The sequence below is a fragment of the Notamacropus eugenii genome, chromosome 2, assembly GCF_028372415.1.
Source record: "Notamacropus eugenii isolate mMacEug1 chromosome 2, mMacEug1.pri_v2, whole genome shotgun sequence".
NCBI lineage: Eukaryota > Metazoa > Chordata > Mammalia > Diprotodontia > Macropodidae > Notamacropus > Notamacropus eugenii.
This window is the reverse complement of record NC_092873.1, coordinates 203,706,950-203,729,947: the sequence shown is the minus strand read 5'-3', so window position 1 is coordinate 203,729,947 and position 22,998 is coordinate 203,706,950. Positions and strand designations below refer to the sequence as shown.

At 37.0% G+C, this 22,998-nt stretch overlaps 1 protein-coding gene and 1 long non-coding RNA gene across 12 annotated transcripts in view; one reads left to right on the top strand and one right to left on the bottom strand.

The window, feature by feature from the left end:
• The window catches only part of LOC140526723 (uncharacterized), a 38,793-nt gene extending 15,875 nt beyond the window's left edge, over nt 1-22,918 (bottom strand). Inside the window, exons 1-3 of the long non-coding RNA XR_011974494.1 lie at nt 22,706-22,918; nt 22,024-22,251; nt 61-166 (exon numbers count right to left, since the gene is read on the bottom strand). This is a non-coding gene — a long non-coding RNA (uncharacterized lncRNA). The remainder of the gene's footprint in view (nt 1-60; nt 167-22,023; nt 22,252-22,705) is intronic.
• The window catches only part of TBC1D32 (TBC1 domain family member 32), a 230,718-nt gene that overhangs the window by 150,607 nt on the left and 57,113 nt on the right, over nt 1-22,998 (top strand). For 6 of the 11 annotated variants that reach the window (XM_072643167.1, XM_072643169.1, XM_072643166.1 and 3 more), the window contains 3 exons: nt 13,785-13,854; nt 19,614-19,729; nt 20,859-21,013. In XM_072643167.1, coding sequence (XP_072499268.1) covers nt 13,785-13,854; nt 19,614-19,729; nt 20,859-21,013 — 341 coding nt within the window. Of the gene's footprint in view, nt 1-5,922; nt 8,712-8,737; nt 9,003-13,784; nt 13,855-19,613; nt 19,730-20,858; nt 21,014-22,998 lie in introns of those variants that run through there. The other 5 variants (XR_011974491.1, XR_011974492.1, XR_011974493.1 and 2 more) reach the window with 3 other exon arrangements.

Below are 22,998 nucleotides of genomic sequence, written 5' to 3'. Positions count from 1 at the left end.
ATGAAGGCAGAAAGGGAGTGTTTGGGTTCACTGACTTGATTAAAGTGAAAGTTTTCTTACCTTCCAACAAATACAGGCAACAATTTGGAAGATTTGAAAAATATCAAAGTAGTTTCTGCTTCTTCGACTATGGGTTTGTCCTCCAGTGGAGAAATTTGTTACTCTCCTGAAAATTTATTTTTCCACACCATTAGCCAAGTGCCAGACAGAATAAATTTAATTTTTTTCTTATATATGTCCTAGTATATTGAACTAAAAATAGAACAGACTGAAATGAGTGATTTTTCTGTACAATAAATATATTCTTTCAACTATTTTTGCCCTTCAGCTATTTATAGGTTAAATGCTTTCTCTTTCTAAACAATATTCTTTGATTTCAGTACAAATTTTGCTTGAATTAAACATAGGTAAATAGACATGAAATACAAAGCAGTTTTGAATTGACACTTTTAGAACTTTTTAGGACTTTATTTTGCTATCCCTTTCATAGAGTCTTCAGGGAATAGAAAGTGAAAGCTTCCATCTGCTGTCTGACTTCACTTTAAATATAAGTAAAAAGTGCTTTTTTTTTTTTTTTTAAATTCTTCCAGTAAATAGTTACTGGGTATGGACTTTATGTACATATCTGTAATAAATATTTATTTTTATTTTTGAGGAAGGCTAATGGCGTCATAGATGATGTCTTGATTTGTGTGTAAATTAGATTTAAATGAGTTGGAGTTGTACAGAGTCATCATCCTCACCCTGTCTTCCTGAGTCATTGAAGTCCAGTGGCAGGACAAAAGTTAAGATAACTGGTGATGACCCAGGTTGCAGCGAATGGCCTTGGCTTTTTTGATGTCTGATCAAGCTCTAAGGGCTCCATAGAGTTTCCTTCAGCTGACTTCGTGACTGTTGGAACAGATTTTTCTTATCTGCCCATTCCACTTTTGAAAATCTTCATATGCTTGGGGTAGATGTCCCCCTAACTCACCAACTAGTTTCAGGCTGTGAGTCACCCTCAACCTGGTGTAGTCTATCCCAGAGCTGAGTAGGGGCAAAGCAAGAGAATCTTTCCCCATAGGCCAGCAAAGAGACCCCTATAATCTCCTTCTGATCAGTTGTTCAACCCCCTTACCATCTGTGGGCTGAGAACTCTGGAAGCAGCTATTGATGGTTCAGTAGTTCCTAAGGCTTGCTCACGGTTTGCTGGGGCCCAGTCTGCGCTGATATGGCCTACACTGGACTGTGCTTCACTCTTACCCAGGTGCAATAGACCTTTCTTGCTAACCTTATAGTTGCCTTTGTCTGGAAAATCATTTTATCCCATCCTTTTGTGGGTTCTACCTGTTCAGGAATTGTTTTATGGCATTACTTAAAGGTGTTCAGAGGGATTTTGGGGAGAGCTCAGGCAAGTGCTGCCATCTTGGCTCTGCCTTTGCTGGTTAATTTTGACTATATTTTAAGGGAATAAAAGGATTCTCTGAGGAAGAAGTAAGGAGGGAGTGCTTTCCAGGCCTTTCCAGGCTTTGCAGTGCAAAGATGTAGAAAAAAAAGAAATGGACTTTCATGTGTGAAAGAGAAGGAAGACCCATCTGACTGGATTGTAGAGGGGCAGCAAGAGGATTAATGTCCACTGAGGAAGGAGAGATAGGTGAGGGCCAGGTTGTATAGGATTTAAAAGTGTTAACTGAGGAGTTTATATTTTAATTTAGAGACAATAGGTAGCCACTGGAGCTAATGAAGTTGAAGGGGGGTCAGGAGGGTCATGTGGCCATATCCACACCTAAAGAAAGTTTCTTTAACTGTAGTATATGGGATGGAGTGTTAAGAGACTTTAGGTCAGGACCAATTGAAATAATCTGGGGGAACCATGATGAGGTCGTGAAGTAAGGTGCTAACTGGGCAAATGGAGAAAAGGCTTCAGTTGTGAAACATGTAAAGGTAAAAACAGCAAGATTTGGCAACTGAGTGGATATTTGTGTTGAGGGAGAGTGAGGATTTGAGGATAATACCAAAGTTATTAACCCTTGGAGACTAAAGAGAATGGTGCCTTGATGGGAATAGGGAAGTTTAGAAGAAGGGTGGGTTTGGGAGGGTGAGGGTAGGGAAGATAATTAGTTTGGGGCATGTTGAGTGTAAAAGCAAGAACCCCAACATACACAGGGGGACCTGCTATCACAGGTTCTTTGATCTGCTTTTCTAAAAGAAAAGCAACTTTGGAGGGGTCAACAATCACTTTAATCAAGCACATGTATCATTCACTTAGTTCAGGGGGAAAAGTCAGCAGCCTGAACTTCAGAGAAAATACAAACAGAGAAATAAAGATCAACAGATAGGGTTTCCAGCTGTCTGATCATAAGTAAATACATACATAGTTACCAGAGAGAAAAGCACCACCAACACCTCTCCTTAGCTGCTGCCCAGAGTCTCATCTGGCACAGTTACCTTCTTCCAAAAACTAAGCCCCAAAGCAAAACCTCACCTCAGAGTATTTATACGTTTTTCAGAGCCAGAGGGTATCACAACCCTCGGGAACCAGTGCATTAGAAATAAACAAAAGGTGTGGGCCTTCCCTAATCAAGCTTTTCTTAATGGGCAGGCCCATTAATGGGTGGGGAAGATCTTTAACTCTCTGATTAGCATTACATTGAGTTTGAGATGTCTCCAAAAGAACCAGTTTGAAATGTTCAATAGGCAATTAGTGATGAAGGATTGAAGCTCCAAGGAGAGACTGAGCAAAGTATTTAACCTGATATACAGTGACTATGTGACCCAGGATGAGACATTTAATCTCTCAGTGCTCTAGGCAATTCTTTAATGTTATAACCTGCCCACGAAAATTCTTCACCAGGAAATCATAGGTCTGGTTTAAAAAAATGGAGAGTGGGTTGGTGGGCAAGTTATTATGTTAGGGGCTGAGGAAATAAAAGACAGAAACAAAACTCTCTGCTTCAAGCTTTCATTCTACTTTGATTTGGGGTAAGGGAATTGGGGTCAGGGTACATGGTATGTATATTGTTGTTGAGTGGTTTTCCAATTGTGTCTGACTTTCATGATCCCTTTCAAGGTTTTCTTGGCAAAGATACTGGAATGGTTTGCCATTTCCTTCTCCAGCTCATTTTACTGATGAGGAAACTGATGCAAACAGGGTTAAGTGACTTGTCCAGGGTCACAGGGTCCAGCTAGTAAGCATCTGATGAGGTCAGATTTGAATTCAGGGAGATGTCTTCCTGACTCCAGACCTGGTACTCTATCTACTGAGTAACCTAGTTGCCCAGTAGTATATGTACAAGTAAGTAAATACAAAATATATGAAAAGAATTTCATTCACACAGTTTAGAATTCATAATAGAGTGTTAGAAAGAGAGAGAAGACAGTTACAAAAATATGGAAATAAGACCAACATGACTCCCAGCAGCTTATTAGATATGACATTTTATGGAGAGGGAAGAATGAAGGTTATGAATCTGTGTAGCTTGAAGGAAGTTAGGATTGTCAGTAGAAATAGAGATATTTGCAGGATGAATGGTTTCCACTTAGTGGATACAGGATCATAGGAGATAACTATGGGATATACAAGTGCCCACTATATATAATGCACTTTGCTCAGTACTAGGGAAGCAGTAACAAAAATGAAATTCAGGGCCCTTCTGGAATTTATATTCTGCTATGATTGGAGTAGGAGTCAGTGTACTTTGCTCTTCCCTACTTGCCTTATTTTTGCTTATGTCATTTCTTATCACTTATGTTTACTTTTGTTTTGCCCTCCAGTTATCCATATGCTTTTCTGTGTAGTCTTGATTATTCTGTCCTTTCTTTCATCTCCCTTTCTCTTGAACAAATATAGTCTATACAACACAATTAAAAGCTTAATTATATTCTTTTATATCTGTCACAAGAGCTGAGTTAGGTTGGCAGTCCTACAAGATTTTAAACTTTTTGAAGTTACGGAACCATGTTATGCTACTTCTCTTCTTCCTTCCCCTGTACCACAAGCCTCCTCCCCCCACCCCAACCCTCTATTTTGGCCCCATGCTAAATACATACATTTGTAATGATATAATCTCTAAGGAAGGAATTAGAGGATCTTTGCCCTAAGGCACAGTTGTTCAAAGATGGCATTTGTGCCCCAAGACAGGAGATTTAAAAGACTTCTAACAAGAAACTGTATTCAGTTAAGGAGGAAGGCCAGAGTGAAGCCTGACAGGGCTTGACCTGAAAGTTGGTTGTGGTTGGAGGGTGGTGATAGGAACCAGTAGATGGGGACCAAACTGTCCAAATGATCAAATTGGATTTCAGTTACAAGGCACAAAATTTAAGGCAGAAAAGAACTCATATGTTTTAAGAAAAGTTTCTGACATTGAATTGGAAGAATTGTTGGTTGTTGTCCTTTGTTCTTGCAGAGGACCAAAATGATATCACTTTGTTAAAGTCAAGTTACAGTATGTCTGACTGTGGCTGACCAGACCAACATGAGCTCAGAATGTTCTACTAACAGGTCAGGCACAAATAGTCCATGTAGATATTTGGGTTGGATTCTCTAAATTTGTGCTTCTTACATTTCTTTTGAGCTCTTTCAGTTCTACTTTGCTTATAGAACACAGCACCTTCTCTGATGAGGAGTCCTGTGCCAGTGTCTTCCATGACACACAATCTATACCAAAGTTCTTAAAAGACACCTTGAGAGTGTCCTTATATTGCTTCTTCTGATCACCGTGTGAGTGCTTGCCCTGTGTGTAAATTCTCCATAAAATAGTCTTTTTGGCAAGCATTCGTTTTGCATTTGAACAATGCAGCCAGCCTGTTGGAGTTGTACATTCTTCAGCAGAGTTTGGATACTTAGCAGTTTAAGTTTGAGAAAGGACCTCATTGTCTGGTATTTTGCACTGCCAGATGATCTTCATCATCTTTCTAAGACAATTCAAATGAAAGTGATTCAGTTTCCTGGCATGGTACTGGTAGACTGTCCAGGATTCACAGGCATACAACAATGAAGTCAGCACAAAGGCTCTGTAGACCTTCAACTTGGTAGTCATTCTGATTCCTTTTCTCTCCCACACTTTCCTTTGGAGCCTCCCCAAAACTGAGCAACTTTGGCAATGCTTGTGTCAATCTCATTATCAATGTATATATCCCTAGAAAGGACTCTACCAAGCATTCAGGACTTCTCAGTTTATTGTAACCAATGGTTCCATGTCTGGATGGTGTGTTGGTAGCTGATGAAGCACCTGTGTTTTCTTGGTGTTAACTGTTAGGCCAAAATTAGCACATACAGCAGGGAATCAATCATGCTTTGTTGTATCTCAGCTTTGGAGGCTGCATTGAGTGCACAGTCATCTACAAACAGAAAATCATGCAACGATACTCCTTCCACTTTGGTCTTCATTTGTAGCCTTTTTAAATTGAAGAATTTATCATCAGTATGGTAGCTGACCTTGATGCTTTGTTCATCCTCATTGAAGGCATTTGACAACATGGCTGAAAGCATCATGCTGAAATGCATGGGAGCAAGCATACGGCCTTGTTTCAGTCCTTGGTGACTGGGAAAGCAGGAGAGCATTGTGTATTATCCAGAACCTAGGCAAGCATGTTGTCACAAAATTGACATATAATATTAATGAATTTCTCCAGGCAACCAAATTTTGACATAATGTCCCATAAATCCTCATGACTGACAGTGTCACAGGTCTTGGTCAGATCTATCAACATTTTGTACAGATCTCTGTTCTGCTCCTGGCATTTCTCCTGGATTTATTGAGCAGCAAGCACCATATCAGCTGTTCATAGGCCCTTTCTGAGGCCACACTGGCTCTCAAGTAGAAGACCATCTTCCAGAACTCATTATTAAGGAGGACTCTGGCAAGAATCTTGTCAACAATGATGAAGAAAGAGACCCACTGTGATTGTCACAGGACAATCTTATTTTCTTTACCTTTATAGAGATGGATAAGGGAGGCATCCTTGAATTCCTGGGGCATTACTTCCTGTTGCCATGTTACTTGGAAAATTTCAGTCAGCATTTGGATGAGCAGTGGACCCCCCTGTCTTGTGCTGGAATAGAATCAGCACCAGGTACTTTACCACATAAAAGAAGTCTAATGACATTCAGGACCTCTTCTTCAATTGGAACTTCTGCAAAGGAGGGATTGACTTCATCATGAGGTAAAGTCAGTGACTTCAGCATTGATTGATGAGAATACTCTGTCTGTTGAGAACATTGTGGAAGTGTTCAGCCCTTCACTCTACGATCATATCCTTATCATTAATGAGCACTGAGTAATTTGTCTTTGGCCCATAAATAGCCTTCAGGACATCATAAAAGTTCTTTGGATTGTTACTGTAAGCATAAAACTGAATTTGATCAGCCTTCTTACTGAGCTGAGAATCCTGCATTTCTCTAAGCTTTGCTTGTGCTTTACTTTTGCTGGAGTTAAATGCTGCCTTCTTAGAGACAGATGAACTATCCTGCTGGTAAACAGTGTGAAGTTCTAGTCTTTCATTTAACAACTTGTGAATTTCCCCATCATTTTTTTCAAACAAATCTTGATGTTTGTGAGTGTTCTGAACAGATGAGCAAACGCAGTGCTGTACACCCAAATCTCTGAAAGCTGCCCACTCCTTTTCTGCTCCAATGTTGCCAACCATTTGTTGGCTTCATTTTTCCTCCAAGATAGCAACACACTGTTCCTGCTCAGAGAAGCACTCTAATCTGTTAACTTAACACTAAGTCTTCTAGTAGTCATTTTGCCTTGGGGATGCCTCTTGTTGAATGAGGAATATTTATCTTGGAGAGGATAAGTCTATGATCAGTTCAGCACTCTGTGCCATGCATTGCCTTCTTCACTCTCACATACTGTTTGTCTCTTCTCCTTATAATCACATAGTCTTTTAAAAGCCAATGTTTGCCTTGAAGGTACATCCAAGAAGTTTTATAGCATTTAGGTAAATGAAAGACTGTGTTGGTGATAAGAAGGTCATGAGATGCACATCTTTAGTAGTAAGTGACCATTGCTGTTGCTGTTTCCAACCCCATTTCTCCCTAGGACTCCCTGCCAAGTCTGGTAATCTGAGCCTACTCTCGCATTAAAGTCACCCAGGATTATAAGCTTGTTTTCTTTTGGTACACTGATGATAAGGGTCTCTAGGTCTTCATAAAATTTTTCTTTGACCTCATCAGGGTTCATCATGGTGGGATCATAGGCACTGATGGTGGAGGCATGGCATTTTCCTGTAAGTGACAATCATATTGTCATGAGCCCATCATTCACTCCTTTTGGCAGGCATACCAGCTTGCTGTAGTTGTTTGGATTGCAAAATCCATGCCAGCTTCAAGCTGCTCCCATTCACTGAGCCCACTCCAGAAAAATGTGTATCCAGCTCCAAATTCAGTAAGCTGGCCTTCATTTACTAGCCTTGCTTCATTCAGGGCTGCTATTTAGATGTGATACCTGCTGAGTTCTCTTGCAACAAGAGCTGTTCGTATTTCGGGTCTACTGGATTTTGTGTTGTCTATGAGTGTACACACATTCCTTGTGTTGATGGTGAGTGGAATTGTCTTTACAGATGTTTTTGTACATTTTTTGGTGTTTCAACCACAGGGTAGGATCCCTGCCTGCCACAGTAATCAGGCCAGGGTTGGGTAAGCAGAAAGTTTTTACAGCACCTTTTCTAGCCGCTTCCTCACACCAGGAGGTGAGCAATGCAGTCTTTCAGAGGCTACTCAGACACCCAAGGGCCTGCCAAATCCCACTGCTGCTTCCAGTGATTAGATGACCCTATGGCCTGGGCCACCTGTGTGCAGGATTGAGACTACAGCTCCCAGTGTATCTGCACTTGCTGCTTTGTCACTTGTCTGTCTCCTTTTCTTTTAAAAAGAATAAAGACTAGAAGAAGGGAGAACATTAAGTGGCAGTCACTTAGTCTTAAAATGATGGTTACCTAGACCAAAGTGATAATAGTAGAACCCAGATATATATATGAGAAATATATTTTGAAGGCAAAATTAATGGGACTTGGATATTGTATGTGGTGGTGCTAGGAATGAGGCTAGAATCAAGGATGGATTTAAGATTTGACTGGGAGAATATTGGTAGGAATAGAAAATGAGGGCAGAATCAAGATTACAGGGAGAATGTTAATAGAGAGATAGATGCCACCTAGAGGTGCTTCTGGTTTTGAGAAATTTTATTTTATTTTAAACATGTTGCATTTAAAGTGACAGTAGAATACCCATGTGTATAGTAGGAGAAATTTCACAAGAGGTATGAGATTGAAACCAGTAGGAGAGATAAAGTCTAGAAATGTAGTGTTTAGAATGATTGAGAGAAAGACAGAAAGATAGAGAACATGAATATCTGTTAAGAATTTACTGCAAGCCAGGTACTGTGATGAGTGCTGGGCATTCAGAAACAAGCAGGCGAGGCTTGTTTTGCTGTCAAGGAGCTTACTTCCTGATGAGTTGGAATTGGAAGAGGGTAGGTGAGAACTAAGGCAGCATAGTACAAAGATGGCCATAAAATGGCATGGACTCTTGTTTCTGGGCAGGAAAAGGTAAAAGATCAGCTATCAGAGCCAGGGGACTCAGGATAGAGCCTAGTAGAGGTAACTGTTGTTGTTGATGATGATGATGAGAGTGATAACTGACATTAATATAGCACTTCTTAAAATTTTCGTAGTAATTTACATACATCAGCTTATGTTTTTCTAACAACAATCCTTAAGGTAAATGTTATGGTTGTTATTTTTTATTTCATAGATGAGGAAAGAAAGTCTAAGATAAATTAAATGACTTGCTCATGGTTATACAGTTGAAGTAAAAAAAAAAGTAGATGCCATCTCCAAGAGAGAGAGTGAAAAGTTGGAAGAAAACAATGTTGAAGATTAGTATTGGACATTGCCCGCATATGGAGCATAGAAGGAATAATTATAAGGAACAATAAGAGCACAGAATATTCATTGAAGTAGAGCCTTGAAAGTGGAATATTGTGAAATCCAGGGGAGAAGACAGTTTCACAAAAGAGGTAGGGTAGTTAAATTTGAATTGTTCTAAGATGTCATTTCTTTTTTTAATAGTGAAGACTTAGAATGGTCATTGGAAGTGATGATTAGAATTAACTTAATTTCATATATAAACACCTTAAGAGTAAAGATTGTTTAATTTTTTTATATTTGTATCCTCAGTGCCAACCATGCTGCCTAGCACATAGAAGCTACTTAATAAATCTTTGTTGCTTGATTGATGAACAGAACATTTTAAATTCAAATACATTGAGCACCTTATGAATTACATTCAATTACCCTTTCAGATATCAATAATGAGTATGCTTTTGAATATTTAAATTTTTCTCTAATTTCCATTATACTATAAAAATATGGTTTGGGGAGTCAAATATAGTAGTCTAACCACATATCTACATGAAAGAAACTGTTTTTGTGACAAAATAAAACTGTCTATATGAGATATTTTCAGTTAAACTGCTCGATTTGTACACATTAAAGCAGAATGGTCTCAACCTGGTCTTTTGTTCTTATTGTCCTTATGATCTAACGGGCACAAATACTTGGTGAGAGGGGTCCGTTTATATGTGATAATAGCCATATTTTTCCAGTCATTTATTCTCATCACCAGAAATCCTTTAGACAATAGAAAAAAATTATCTCAGTAAATACTCAGTCATTCTGAGCATGATGCTCTGTCTAGTTCTAGTTTGTTAAGGAAACAATGTGTACTCCTAAATTCTTTATTGTTGTTCAGTAATGTCCAACTCTTCATGACCCCTACTGGGTTTTCTTGGCAGAGATACTAGAGTGGTTTGCCATTTCCTTCTCCAGCTCATTTTACAGATGAGGTAATTGAAGCAAACAAGATTAGGTTAAATGACCTGCACAGGGTCACATAGCTAGCAAATATCTGAGGCCGGATTTGAACTCAGGTCTTCCTGATTCCAGGCTTAGTGCTCTATCCAGTGCATTACCTGCCTGTCATCCTAAATTCTAGAATACCACAAAGGACCCCTTTTAAGGAGTTTAGAGAATAAAGAATATACTTGGGGCCAGAGCCAAGATGGCAGAGTAGAAGGCAGGACCTGCTCTAGCTCTACCTGCATAGCCCATAAAATACCTGTAAAAAATGACTCTAAAAAAATTCTAGCACAGCAGAAGCTACAAAATGACAGAGTGAAAGAGATTTCCAGCCCAAGACAACGTGGAAGGCCAGTAGGAAAGATCTATCACACTGGACTCAGAGCATAGCACAACCCAGCTTTGGATGTGCTGCATGGACAGGACTGAAGCAGGTTTCAGGGCACAAAATCAGGGGTAGCAGTTGTGCTGTACAGTTTAATTTCTCAACCCACAGACGCCAAAGACAGCTTCAAAGGTCAGTGAGAAAGCTCTTTTACCTTGGTGAGAGGGAGCCATGGGTCTGACCAGGATCCAGGATGGAGGAAGTCACTGCAGCAGTGTCCCCTTTTGGAGCTCTAGGCCTAAAGACGCTGGGGGAATCAAGCAGATGATCTGGTTCACAGCCCTGAGTGGAGGTCCTGGGGTGAGGAGGAGTATTGGTTGGTGGAGCTGGTAGAAGCTCTGAAGAGGGAACCCTACTTGCAGATCCTGGGCAGAAAAGGTGGTTGCTCCCGGACCAGAGCACAGGCCAGGAGAGGAGCAAGTTCCTCTCTCTTGATTGTGCCACCTTGGAGGAACAGAGAACTTACAGGTCCCTAGAATATGCCCTCCACCTGACAAAGGACTCAAAAGTCAAGTAACTGACTGGGAAAATGCCCCAAAAGGGGGGAAAAAATAAGACTATAGAAGGTTACTTTTGATGAAAGGGTATTTTCTTCCTCCTTTTGGATGAGGAAGAACAAAGCATACCATCGGACGATGACATCAAAGTCAAGGTTTCTACATCCAGAAGCTCCAAAAAAAAAATATGCAGTGATCTCAGGCCATGGAAGAGCTCACAAAGGATTTTGAAAGTCAAATAAGAGAGTTGGAAGAAAAATTGGGAAGAGGAATGAAAGCACTGCAAGAAAACCATAAAAAGTGAATCAACATCTTGGAGATCCGAAGGAATGCTGAAGAAAATAACACCTTTAAAAATAGACTAACCAAAATGGCAAAAGAGGTCCAAAAAGCCAGTGAGCAGAAGAGTGCTTTAAAAAGCAGAATTAGCCAAATGGAAAAGGAGGTTCAAAAGCTCATTGAAGAAAATAGTTCTTTAAAAATTAAAATGGAGCAGATGGAAGCTAAGGACTTTATGAGAAATCAAGAAATTATAAAACAAAATCAAAAGAATGAAAAAATAGAAGACAATGTGAAATATCTCATTGGAAAAACAACTGACCTAGAAAATAGATTCAGGAGAGAGAATTAAAAAATTATTGGTCTACCTCAAAACCATGATGAGACAAAGAGTCTATAGACGTCATCTTCAAAGAAATTATCAAGGAAAGCTGCCCTAATATTCTAGAACCTGTGAGTAAAATAGAAATGGAAAGAATTCCCCTATCACCTCCTGAAAGAGATCCCAAAAGGAAAACTCCTAGGAATATTGTAGCCAAATTCCAGAGTTCCCAGGTCAAGGCCAGAAAGAAACAATTCGAGTATTGTGGAAATACTCTGTGGAAAAGCTTCTACACTAAGGGTTTGAAGGGCTTGGAATGTGATATTCCAGAGGTCAAAGGAGATAGGAGTAAATCCAAGAAAAACTGAGTATAATACTTAAGGGGAAAAAATGGAATTTCAATGAAATAGAGGACTTCCAAGCATTCTTGTTGAAATGACCAGAGCTGAATAGAAAATTTGACTTTAAAATACAAGAATCGAGAAAAACATGAAAAGGTAAACAGAAAAGTGAAACTTTAAGGAACTCATTAAAGTTGAACTGTTTGCATTCCTACATGGAAAGATGTTATTTGTAATTCATGAGACCTTTTTTAGTATTAGAGTAGTTAGAGGGTACACACACACACACACACACACACACACACACGCACATAGGTGGGTATGGGTATGTATGTATGTGTATATTATATGTATGTATGGATGTATATGTGCATGAATGTGTGTGTATATATATACATATATATATGTACATGTACACATAGAGGGCGCAAGGTGAGCTGAATATGAAGTGAGAATACCTAAAAAAAATAAAATTTTCTGTTGAATGGAATGTACTAGGAATAAGAGAAACGGAGAGGTAGAATGTAGCAAATCACCTCACATAAAAGAGGGAAGAAAGAGCTTTTACAATGGAGAGGAAGAGATGAAAGAAAATAATTGAGCCTTACTCTCATGGAATTTGGTTTAAACAGAGAATAACACACATTAAATTAGATATAGAAATCTATTTTGCCCTGCAGGAAGGCAAGGGGGAAGGGAATAGGAGAGGGAAGATAATAGAAGGGACAGCAAATTGGGGAAAGGGATAATGAGAAGCAAACGCTATTGTGGGAGCACATGTCAAGGGAGAAAATGGAATAAATAAAGAGCAGGGTAGGACAGGGGGAAATGTGGTTAGTGTTTCACAACATAACTAATATGGAAGCACTTCGCATTGTTACACTTGTATGAACTATATTGAATTGCTTGTTTTCTCAGTGAGGGTGGGTGGGGAGGGAGGGAGAGAGTATGGAACTCAAAGCTTTAAGAATGAATGTTAAAAATTGTTTTAGCATGCAACTAGAAATTCAGCTATACCGGCAATGGAGTATAGAAATCTGTTCTGCCCTACAGGAAAATAGAGGGGAAGGGGAATGGCAGAAGGGTGGGTAATAGAAGGGAGGGGAGACTAGAAGAAGGGGTGGATGAGGTGCATGCTGTCCTGGGGTGGTAGGTGGGGAAGATGGGGAGAATTTTTTGAATTCAAATTCTTGTGGAAGTGAATGTTAAGAACAGAAAATAAATTATGTATTAAAATTTTTTTAAAAAATTAAGACTATATCTCAGGCCAATATCATCCCATAATGATCTTCCTAAAATGGAGTTTATCCCAGCCTACCCTCTGAGCTATATATCATTTAAATTCTCTTACAGCAGAACATTCTATTCATCATAATGTGAATAAAGCACTGGATTTGGAATTGGAGAAACTGGGTTTTGATTCCTGGCTACTCATTAGTTATATGTTTTAGTTTCCTTAGCTATTAGTGTTACTATTTTTGGTAAAAAGAAATAACACAGAAAACAAACTTTCATTATTAACTTATTGCCCATTTGAAAGATAGTGATAAGCTACTCATGTCAATCAATGTCATTTAAGAATTCCTGTTTAATATCCTAAAAATATGCCACATATAGTAATATCTAATCCTTGAGTATAATACATAAATAGGAATGTGGATTACTTTTAAAATATTTAAACCTGTAAATTCTATGAAGTAGAGTTTTGATTTTAAGTATTGAGATAAATGAGCAGTTCATAATCAGTTCTACTCAAAAATTTTGAAGATCGTGGTCTGGTGCATTGCTCAATGAAAGTGCAGCATTTCTAGATTGTTTTCAGTTTGATAATTGTGTGTGCTAGGAAAAATATGCAGTCCAGTAAAATAGAAAAAGATAGTCCAATACAGCATATTTTGTTTTTAATGTAATTTTGGATGCCTTTTTATGATAGAAGGTAAATATGTGAAGTTTTAATGTTAAGTTATTTGAAAATAAACTGATGGCATTTAGAGTACAAATTCATCAGTTTTCAAAATTTACTTTAAAATATGTAAAAATATTACAATTTCCAATTAAATGTGATTATTATTCAGACTTTAATTCATTTTTATGACTCAGTTTTCTATTGTTTTTAGCTACTGATGCTGATGTGAAGAATGAAAGTCTTTCATCTGTGCAGCAGCTTGGCATTAAAATGACTGTCAGGTATACTTTTTGAAACTCTCTTGTGTATTTCTCAATTTTGTTTTATCTAGCTGGAGTATGTTTAATAATATTTAATTTAACAACTCACTATTTTGTAACATTTAAATCAGAGTTCATCTTTGAGAAAATAAAATAAACTTATTTTTTTAAAGATACTAGCACATCATTAAACAATCTTTGCAGATTAAAACTCTTCATCTTATTGTAGAAGTCAATTGTAACATATTTAAGCCTGTATCACTGTTAATTCTTTCCAAAAGTAATATCTTCAAATCAGCGTATAAGAGCATAGTCTTACTTATTTTCTAAAAATATAATTACTTTTAATTGGCATTCTGTGGTGATGAACACAGTAAAGTGTCTTAAAAATAAATGCACAAATTAAAATTAATGAATTAGAATTAATGTAGTTGGGATTCATAGTTTCAAAGTTATACTTCTGCCAAAGGATAAATAAGTGTAATGTGCTGACCTGTTAGTTAATAATCCTGGTTTTCCTGACCTTCAGAGAATCATCTCTATAAAACCAGAATAATGATACTGGTCTTGCCTTCATAGGATCAACTGAAATAACTGGTATGAAAGCATTTTCAAAGCATAAAGTATTATAAAAATTTAAGATTACTTTTTATTAGTCCTCATTTTGTCACTGATGGGCTATGTGTACTTGGATATGTAGTTTAGCATCTCAGAGTCTTGTTCATCAAGTTGAGTATTGTGTGACAGATAATTTATAGGACCCCCTCCAAAATCTGACATGTATTTAATTCCAACCCTCCAGTACTTCATAGACTGTATAAGATCAGTATAAAACCTTCTCTAGAACTGCTATGACTTTGAACAACCTATCCAGTATCCCCCCATTCCTCCATTATTGCACTTCTTAAAAGTAGTTCATACTTGCTGCCTCTGCTTTCTCACAACTGTTTTTACTATTTATTGCCTTGAAATCTGGCAACCATTTCCACCACTCTTCCGAAATTTCATTTTTCAAAATCCCCATTGACCTTGTAATCCAATGAATTATTCCTACTTTTCCTATTTCAGTTCCTTTAAAGGTGATGTCTGGGTCCTTTTTAGATCATGGCTTTCAGGTAATCCAGTAATTTTTAGATTATCTTTGATCTAATTTCCAGGTCAGTGATTTTCCCAAGGAAATTATTGCAAAAGATATTTCACATTTTCTTCTACTTTTTTTCATTCTTTTGATCTTGCTTTATTGCTTTTTTGATGTCTCAAGGAGTCATTAGCTTCCATGTGCTCAATTCTAATCTTTAAGTAGTTATTTTCTTCAGTGAGCTTTTGTACCTCCTTTTCCATTTGGTCTGTTCAACTTTTTAAGTTCTTCAGGTACTTTTTGTATAGCGATTTTCCTGTGTGACCAATTCTGCTTTTTAAGGAGTTCTTTTCTTCAATGAATTTTTAAAGTAAATCTTTTTTCCAGTTGTCCAAATGTGCACACACATTTTTCTTTTCTTTGGATTTTTGGTCCTTGTTACCATTTAGCCTATTTTAAGGTGTTATTTTTTCACTGTGTGTGTGTGTGTTTCCTTTACCAAGTTGTTGACTCTTTTCTCATGATTTTCTCACATCATTTTCATTTCTTTTCCCAATTTTTTTGCTGCCTCTCTTATTTGATTTTTAAAATTCTTTTTGATCCCTTCCAGGAATTCTTTTTGGGCCTGAGACCAATTCATTTTTTTCTTTGAGGCTTTGGATGTAGCAGTTTTGACTTTGTTGTTTTCTTCTACACTTTTGTTTTGATTATCTCTGTCATTGTAATAACTTTCTATGATCATGACCTTTTTTGTGTTAATTTTTCCAGCCTATTTCTTAACTTTTAGCTTTATATTAAAATTGTACTCTGCTGCCAGGTATGGAGGACACAGTTCCAAGCGTGAGGATTTTTGTACAGCTTTTTTCAGAGCTAGGTCTCTGAGTCTGTAAGCTCTCAGTTCTTTCAAGGTAGTATGATTTAAGGAGAAATGTGTTTACTATTTTCCTGCCCTATGCTCTGATCCATAACTAACCAATACATATTCTTTTCTGCCATAGAACTGTGACTGGGTGTAACAGTAAGCACCTCAACATACACAGGGGGACTGCTATCATAGGTTCTTAGATCTGCATTCATAAATGGAGAGGCAACTTTTGAGGGGTTGACAAGCCCTTTAATCAAGCACATGTATCATTCCCTTAACCAAGCACATATATCATTCGCCTAGTTCAGGAGAGTCAGCACCCTGAATTTCAAAGAAAATATAGAGAAATCAAAGATCAACAGACGTGACTTCCTCTGCCTGACTGTCAGTAGACAGGTCCAACTGTCGCACCATAGTTACCAGAGAAGGAAGCACCAATATCTGGGTTTTCCAAGTGGGGGAGGGGAAAAAGGGGGTGAGAAAGGGACTCCTTAGTGGCTTCCTAGAGTCTTCATCTGGCCAAACAAACATTTCCAGTAAGCCCCAAAGTAAAACCTCACCCTCTAAGTATTTATACCTTTTTTAGAGCCAGAGGGCATCCCAACCCTTGAGAACCAATGCCTCATTAATAAAAGGTGTGGGCCTTCCTACAAATTTTCCCTAGTCAAACTCCCCTTAATGGATGGGCCCATTAATGGGTGGGGAAGATCTTTAATCACATTCATAATACAAATACATACACTGTTTCTAGTTAAAGAAACTCTTATTTCTTTACTTTACTCCTAGTAAAGACTCTTGGTTAATAAAGGCAAGATTCAATCAGAGGCATTTGATCATACGAAAACAACAAAAGATCCTACTTTGCTTGCCATCATACCAGGGTCCCCATTTTCCTCTACCCTTCTTTTCCAGCACAAGCTCTAATGTGTTCCTCCTTATCCAGGGACTACAGTGTGGGACTATGACTGAGAATCCTGTATCCACTGCCAGCAAAGGACCCCTGTAGTCATTTTCTAACCGGTTGTTTGACCCCCTCCCCCTTACTGTCTGTGGTCTGAGATTTCCAGAAGTAGCCACTGTCACTGCTGATTTCAGTCACCCCCAACTCCTGGTTCTGGTTTCCTAGCCTGATATCTTGGCTGGACTGTACTCCACTCTCAGGCTGCGTAATAAATCTTTCCTGTCAACCTTCTAAGTTGTCTTGAGTTGAAAAATTGTTTTACTGCATCCTTTTGTGTGTTCTGTCATTCTAGAATTTGTTTTGAGGCAAATATTTAAAGTTGGTTGGAGAGAAATTTGGGAGAATTTAAGAGTCCCTGCCTTTTCTCTTCCATCTTTGAGCTACTAATTCTTTATGATTACGTTATTATTTCCAGTTAATTTTAATCTGTTCTTTCACAGCCCTTTATTAATATAATTTTTATTGCATTTTGATCTGAAAGGGGTGCATTTACTATTTCTGCAGGGTTTTTTTGCATTTGATTGTGAGGATGTTATGTCCTAATACATTGTCAATTTTTTTGAAGATACCATGTACGGTTGAGAAGAAGGTATACTCTTTTTTTATACCCATTCAGTCTTTTCCAGACAGCTATCCTTTCCTACTTTTCTAAGATGCTATTCATCTCTTTGACTTCTTTCTTATTTATTTTATACTTAGATATGTCTAGCTCCAAAAGGGGAAAGTTGAGGTTCCCCATTAGTATAATTTTACTGTCTATTTCATCTTGTAATTCATTTTTTTCTTTTAAGAATTCGGATGGTATCCCCTTTGTTGCATTTTCGTTCTTTTTTTGCAATATGTAAATTTCTAATTTTTTTCCCCATTTCTAATTTCATCAGTAAGTTGTTTTACCATTTTTTTCCATTTCACCAATTCTTGTTAGTAAACAAGCTTTTGTTTGTTTTTTTGTTTTATTGTTTATCAGTGAAGTTCTGTACTGCTTTTTTTCCATTTGGTCAGTTCTCTTTTTTAAGGTGTTATTTTCTTCCATATTTTTGTGTGCCTCTTTTACCAAGTTTTTAATTTTCTTTTCATAATTTGCTTCCTTTGTTTTCATTTCTTTAATTTTTCCTCTACCATTTTTAATTTGATTTTGAAAATCATTTTTAGGTCTTCTAGGAATTCTTGTTGGGCTTGTGTCCAATTCATGTTTCTCTTGAAGGCTTTGCTTGTAATTGTTTAATCTCATTATTTTCTTCTGAGTTTATGTTTTGATCTTCCCTGTCACTATATTAACTTTTTATGGTCAGGTTCTTTTTTGTTTTTGCTGTATTGTTTTTCTTTTGTTACTTGCTTATTTTTCCATCCCAATTCTTGATTTTGAACGTTATGTTTATTTTGTGTTTTGTTCCAGCATGGGGGTGGGGAAGGGTGCTGTCTCAGGCCTAAGGCTTTTTCTGCACTGCTGTTTTCAGTTAGTTCTAGGAATTTAGAAGGTTTTGGTGCTTTAAAAATTGCATGGTCTGGGAGGAAGTATGGTCACTGCTGTCCTGGTCATGCTTTCTGATCCTTGCCCAGGAAGGGCCATTGATCTATTGGAATTTCAATTTGCTCCTAAGGGCTCCTTTCCCTTGGGACTGGAAATGATACTTTTCTTTAGGGTCCCTGATCCCCTAGGACTGAAAGTGATACTGTTCCTCAGTGTCTCTGATGTCTTGTGACCAAAAGTAATACTTTTCCTCAGGACTTCCACTCCTTTGCTGAAAGTGCTCCTCTCAGGCCTTGAACTGTGATTGAGACATTTGTAAAGGCAACAGAGTTGCCACACATCCTCTGCTCCTGCATCCACTGCTAGCAAAGGGATCCCTTGTAATCTCTTTCTGACCAGTTGCCAGGTCTCCTTATCATCTCTACTTAAGAATTGCGAAAGCTGCTGATGCTTTTGTAGCCACCACTTAGTTCCACATCTAGTGTTTCATCTGCATGGACATCAGGTCAGCCTCCACCCCTTGTGTCACAGATCTCTCTTTCAAACCTTCTAAGTTGTCTTTTTCTGGAAAAATATCTCACTCTGACCTTTCCTTGGCTGTACTTATCCAGAATTCTATTTGAGCTGTTATTTTAAAGTTATGTTACTTTTAAAGTTATATTAACTTCACTATGGTGAAGTGATGCTATTATCCTCTATATCTTCCCTTACTGTAGTGCAAAGAGTACAAGATCTAGTCAGAATAAATTGGTTCAGGTCTGGGTTCCTTCATAATACCTCTGCAACTTTGGGAAACTCATTGGAACTCTCTGGACCCAGGTTTCTTAATTTTCAAAGTGACAGAGTCAGAATACATGACCTCTAAGAACCCTTCCATCTCTAAATCTCATCTTGTAATACTTGATCCTTAAAATTATAGCTGCCTTTTCCTTATCCTTCATTTCCCACATCCAGTCAGCTATGAAAGGCTCCTCCTCAGTATCTCTAATATTCAAAACCTCTTCCCCATGGCCAGAGCGGCCATTGTCATTATTACTCACAATGTAGTCTTTTGCGGTGCTCTCTTTAAAGATCGTCTCATCTCTCTGCTTTCCCCTCTCTAAGCCATTCTGTATACCCATGAGGATCATCTTCCTCATGCCTTAATCTAGTTATATGACTCTTCTGCTCAGAAATATTCCATGCTATGAAGTTCAAATCCATTTCTCTGTAAATCTAAGCTCTCCACAAACTTTTTGTCATATTGTACTTAGGAACCTTGGAAATCTGTACTAGAGTTGAGAATTTAGAATGAGGAATTGTTTTTTTTAAATTAACCTCTATATTTATTAATTCACTTAAGTAGACTGTAATCAATTATTTTCTATCAATGTCTCATTTTAAATGTTTGATGGGTTTTATGTAGATATGGTAAATTCCTTAATCTATTGAATGATGGTGCTGAAAATGATCTTACTTTGGTGCTGAAGCATTCTGAGAGATTTCTGAAGCAACAGCAAGCAGCAATAAAATCTTCACTTCGTATCCTTTCTGAATAAATTCTACTCAAATGAACATGGCCATGATTTAAGTTTTCTAGCTACGTTTTTCCAGTATCTTAATAAATATTTTAAAAATATTACCTACCATAATCAGTTTGTATTTAATGTGCCAAAACACTGTGACATTTAATTTAGAATTTTATCTTTTTAAAAAGTATTTTTCCTAATGTACTTACTTACTTATGATATATCAGTGCTCCATTCATGAGAATTTGTTTATAGACTTATTTTTATTTTAGAAATTCTTATCTCCATGCCTTTTCACAGGTAACTGACCTTTCCCTTCCCTCTCCCAGCCTTGGTCTCCTCATTTTCTCCAACTTATTTTCTGTGGCTTTCTTCAAGACTCACCTCAAATCCAACCTTCCGCTGGAAGCCTTTCCCAGTACTCACAGATGCTAATTCCTTCCCTTCTGAAATTACCTTCTGTGTACTGTGCATATATCCTTTATATATGTAATTATTTACATGCTGTCTCCCCTATTAGAATGTAAGCTCCTTGAGTTCATGGACTATTTTTACTTTTCTTTTTGTCCCCAGCATTTAGCATAGTGCTTAGTAGTAAACATTTATTAAATGCTTGCTGGCTGACTCACTAAAATCACATGATGCCATATTTTCTAATTTAGTCACATGTTACTGATCTTCTTCAGCTATGTAGATTCGATTTTATTTGTTATTTCAAAATCTGTTATTCATTAGCAGGTAAAATAAGTGTGTTGAATTTTACCAAACTCATTTTTTTTTTTTAAAACATTACTGAATTGAAAGAGTGCATTATTACAAAATGAGAAACTTGCTTTTGGTCACTAGTAGCATCAAACTCTTAATTGAGAACAGAAGAAATTATAATACACTTAAATAATTATAAGATAATAGCTCCACTTCTTAAGCTGATACCGCTTATTTTTACTTTACTACTTGTAAATGTGTTTGCAAATGAGAATAAGCTGTCTTGCCTCTTTCATTCCTGAAGGAGAGCTTGAAAATGAACACTTCCATATACATAAGTAATATGGGTAAATCCTTGTAGCAATGTTTTTGTACATTTCCACATTGTATTACAAAAAAAAAATTAATTACAGTTACTTCTTAACAATATTCTAAAGGCTGCCTACAGGGACGTTACCCTGGCCATGATTGGTTTGTGTCCTCTCTGTTCCTTATGATGTTGGGTGACAAAGAGAAAACCCTAACATTTCTGCAGAAATTTTCTAGGCTGTTAGCTTCTGCATTTCTCTGGTTGCCAAGACTGCACATTTCTGTAAGTTTTGTGTGTGTGTGTGTGTGTGTGTGTGTGTGTGTGTGTGTGTGTGTGTGTGTGTGTGTGTATGTGTGTGTGAAAATTGTTTTGTTTTAGAAAGCCTTTGTATACTTTTAATTAATCAGTTTTCTCTCTGTCTCTCTCTCTCTCTCTCTGTCTCTGTCTTTCTCTCTCGCTCTCTCTCTCTCTCTCTCTCTCTGTATGTATGTATTTATGTATAACCTTTACTCAAAAAGTTTTCTTTACACCTAAAAGTAACTAAGTTACAGGTAAATAGATGGTAATAGATGCATTATTGAATTCAAAGCTGTCAGTAAAACAATTTTTACTAGTGGATTTAATGTTCATGTGTAAACAAAAAGTACTCCTTAGTGACCATTTTTAATATTGTTTTTCTATGTCTTCGTGATTAATATTAAAGCAGAAGATTGTTAGAATTTAGAAACTATAAGTATGATTAGAAATAAAAGTAATTTTAAATACTTTTGGATATTAGTGCTTAACAGGTTCTGACCACATTTTAGTATTTTTTTATATGTTTGTTGAGTTATTTATGGCTTCCACTTACTTTTTCCAATCTTTATGGCCTTTTTTGTTGTTGTTGTTGACCACTGACAAGTTCGTGAACTCCAAAAAATTGTGCTGTAATTTGTAATCAAAGGCTGGAAAATTCTGCAGCTGGCAAACTTTGCATTCAAGAATTTTTTTAAATCATCTTTTAGGGTTTAAATCTGTAATTTTCTTAGAATTATATGTCAAGTTTCATGAACTCTTTTTTTTAGTCACTTACATGAGAGGTTTTTTTTTTTGGTATGGCTACTTAAATATTAGCTTTTTAGGCAGAAAGACCAGGCAGATCATATAACTAATAATGATGGAATAACTTTAAATGCATAAAATATTTTTTGAATAGCCATTGTATTAAATTATCATCTTAGGCACAAAGACCAGGCAGATCATTTAACTAATAATGATGAAACAGTGTTAAATGAATAAACATGTAAACTCACCTTGATATTTCAGTGTGACAGTATACCATAACTACTTTCAAACTGGTAAGACATATGTTTGAATGCTCTTCATTTCCACATTTTAAAAAATAGTTTGGAATCCAAAGGACACGATTTCTTCCAGGTTCATGAGCTAATAACTCCACTAAAATATCTTTAAGATAATAAAAAGACAGACTTAGCTAACTAACCCTCACTAGAATAATAAAATATGAATTTTCTGACAACCTGTGGGAAAAGAAAGGGGAAGGGAATCAGCATTTATATTGCACTGTTTGATAGGCATTTTTTTAAAAAATAATATCCATATGAACCTTATAACAACCCCACAAGGAAGGTGATATATTATTTTCAATTTTTTTTTAATCCTGAGTTTACTAATTTCTTTATTTAACCATATACTTTCTAATACATATTGATATCTATAAATTTTTTCCTAGTTACCCACCCCAGTGTACCTAAACATGCTTAGTTACATATTCCTTCAAAAAATATATCTATTATGGGGGGCAGTTAGGTGGCATAGTGAATAGAGCACCAGCCCTAGAATCAGGAGAACCTGAGCTCAAATCCCCACCTCAGACACTTGACACTTACTAGCTGTGTGACCTTGGGTAAGTCACTTAACCCCATTTGCCTTGGTTTCCTCCCTCCAAAAAAAAAAAAAAGAAAGAAAAAATACCTATTATGCAGCATGATTAGGGAATGATGATGTTCTCTTAATAGTCAAATCTTCTGGTTAATAGAATTAACTCATATATGTTGCTGTAATTTAAACAATTAGAATTCTGTAAAACTGTAAAGTTCTGTAAAAATGAAAATGATGCTGTAATTTAATTTTTCTTCCTTCAGAGAATACTAGAATAATTCGTAGTCAGCATTTTTATGAACTTTTATCACCATCAGCTATTATTGTATAATTGTATATTGTTAGTAGAGTTCTAAACAAATAGCATGTCAGATAAGAGTGAAATT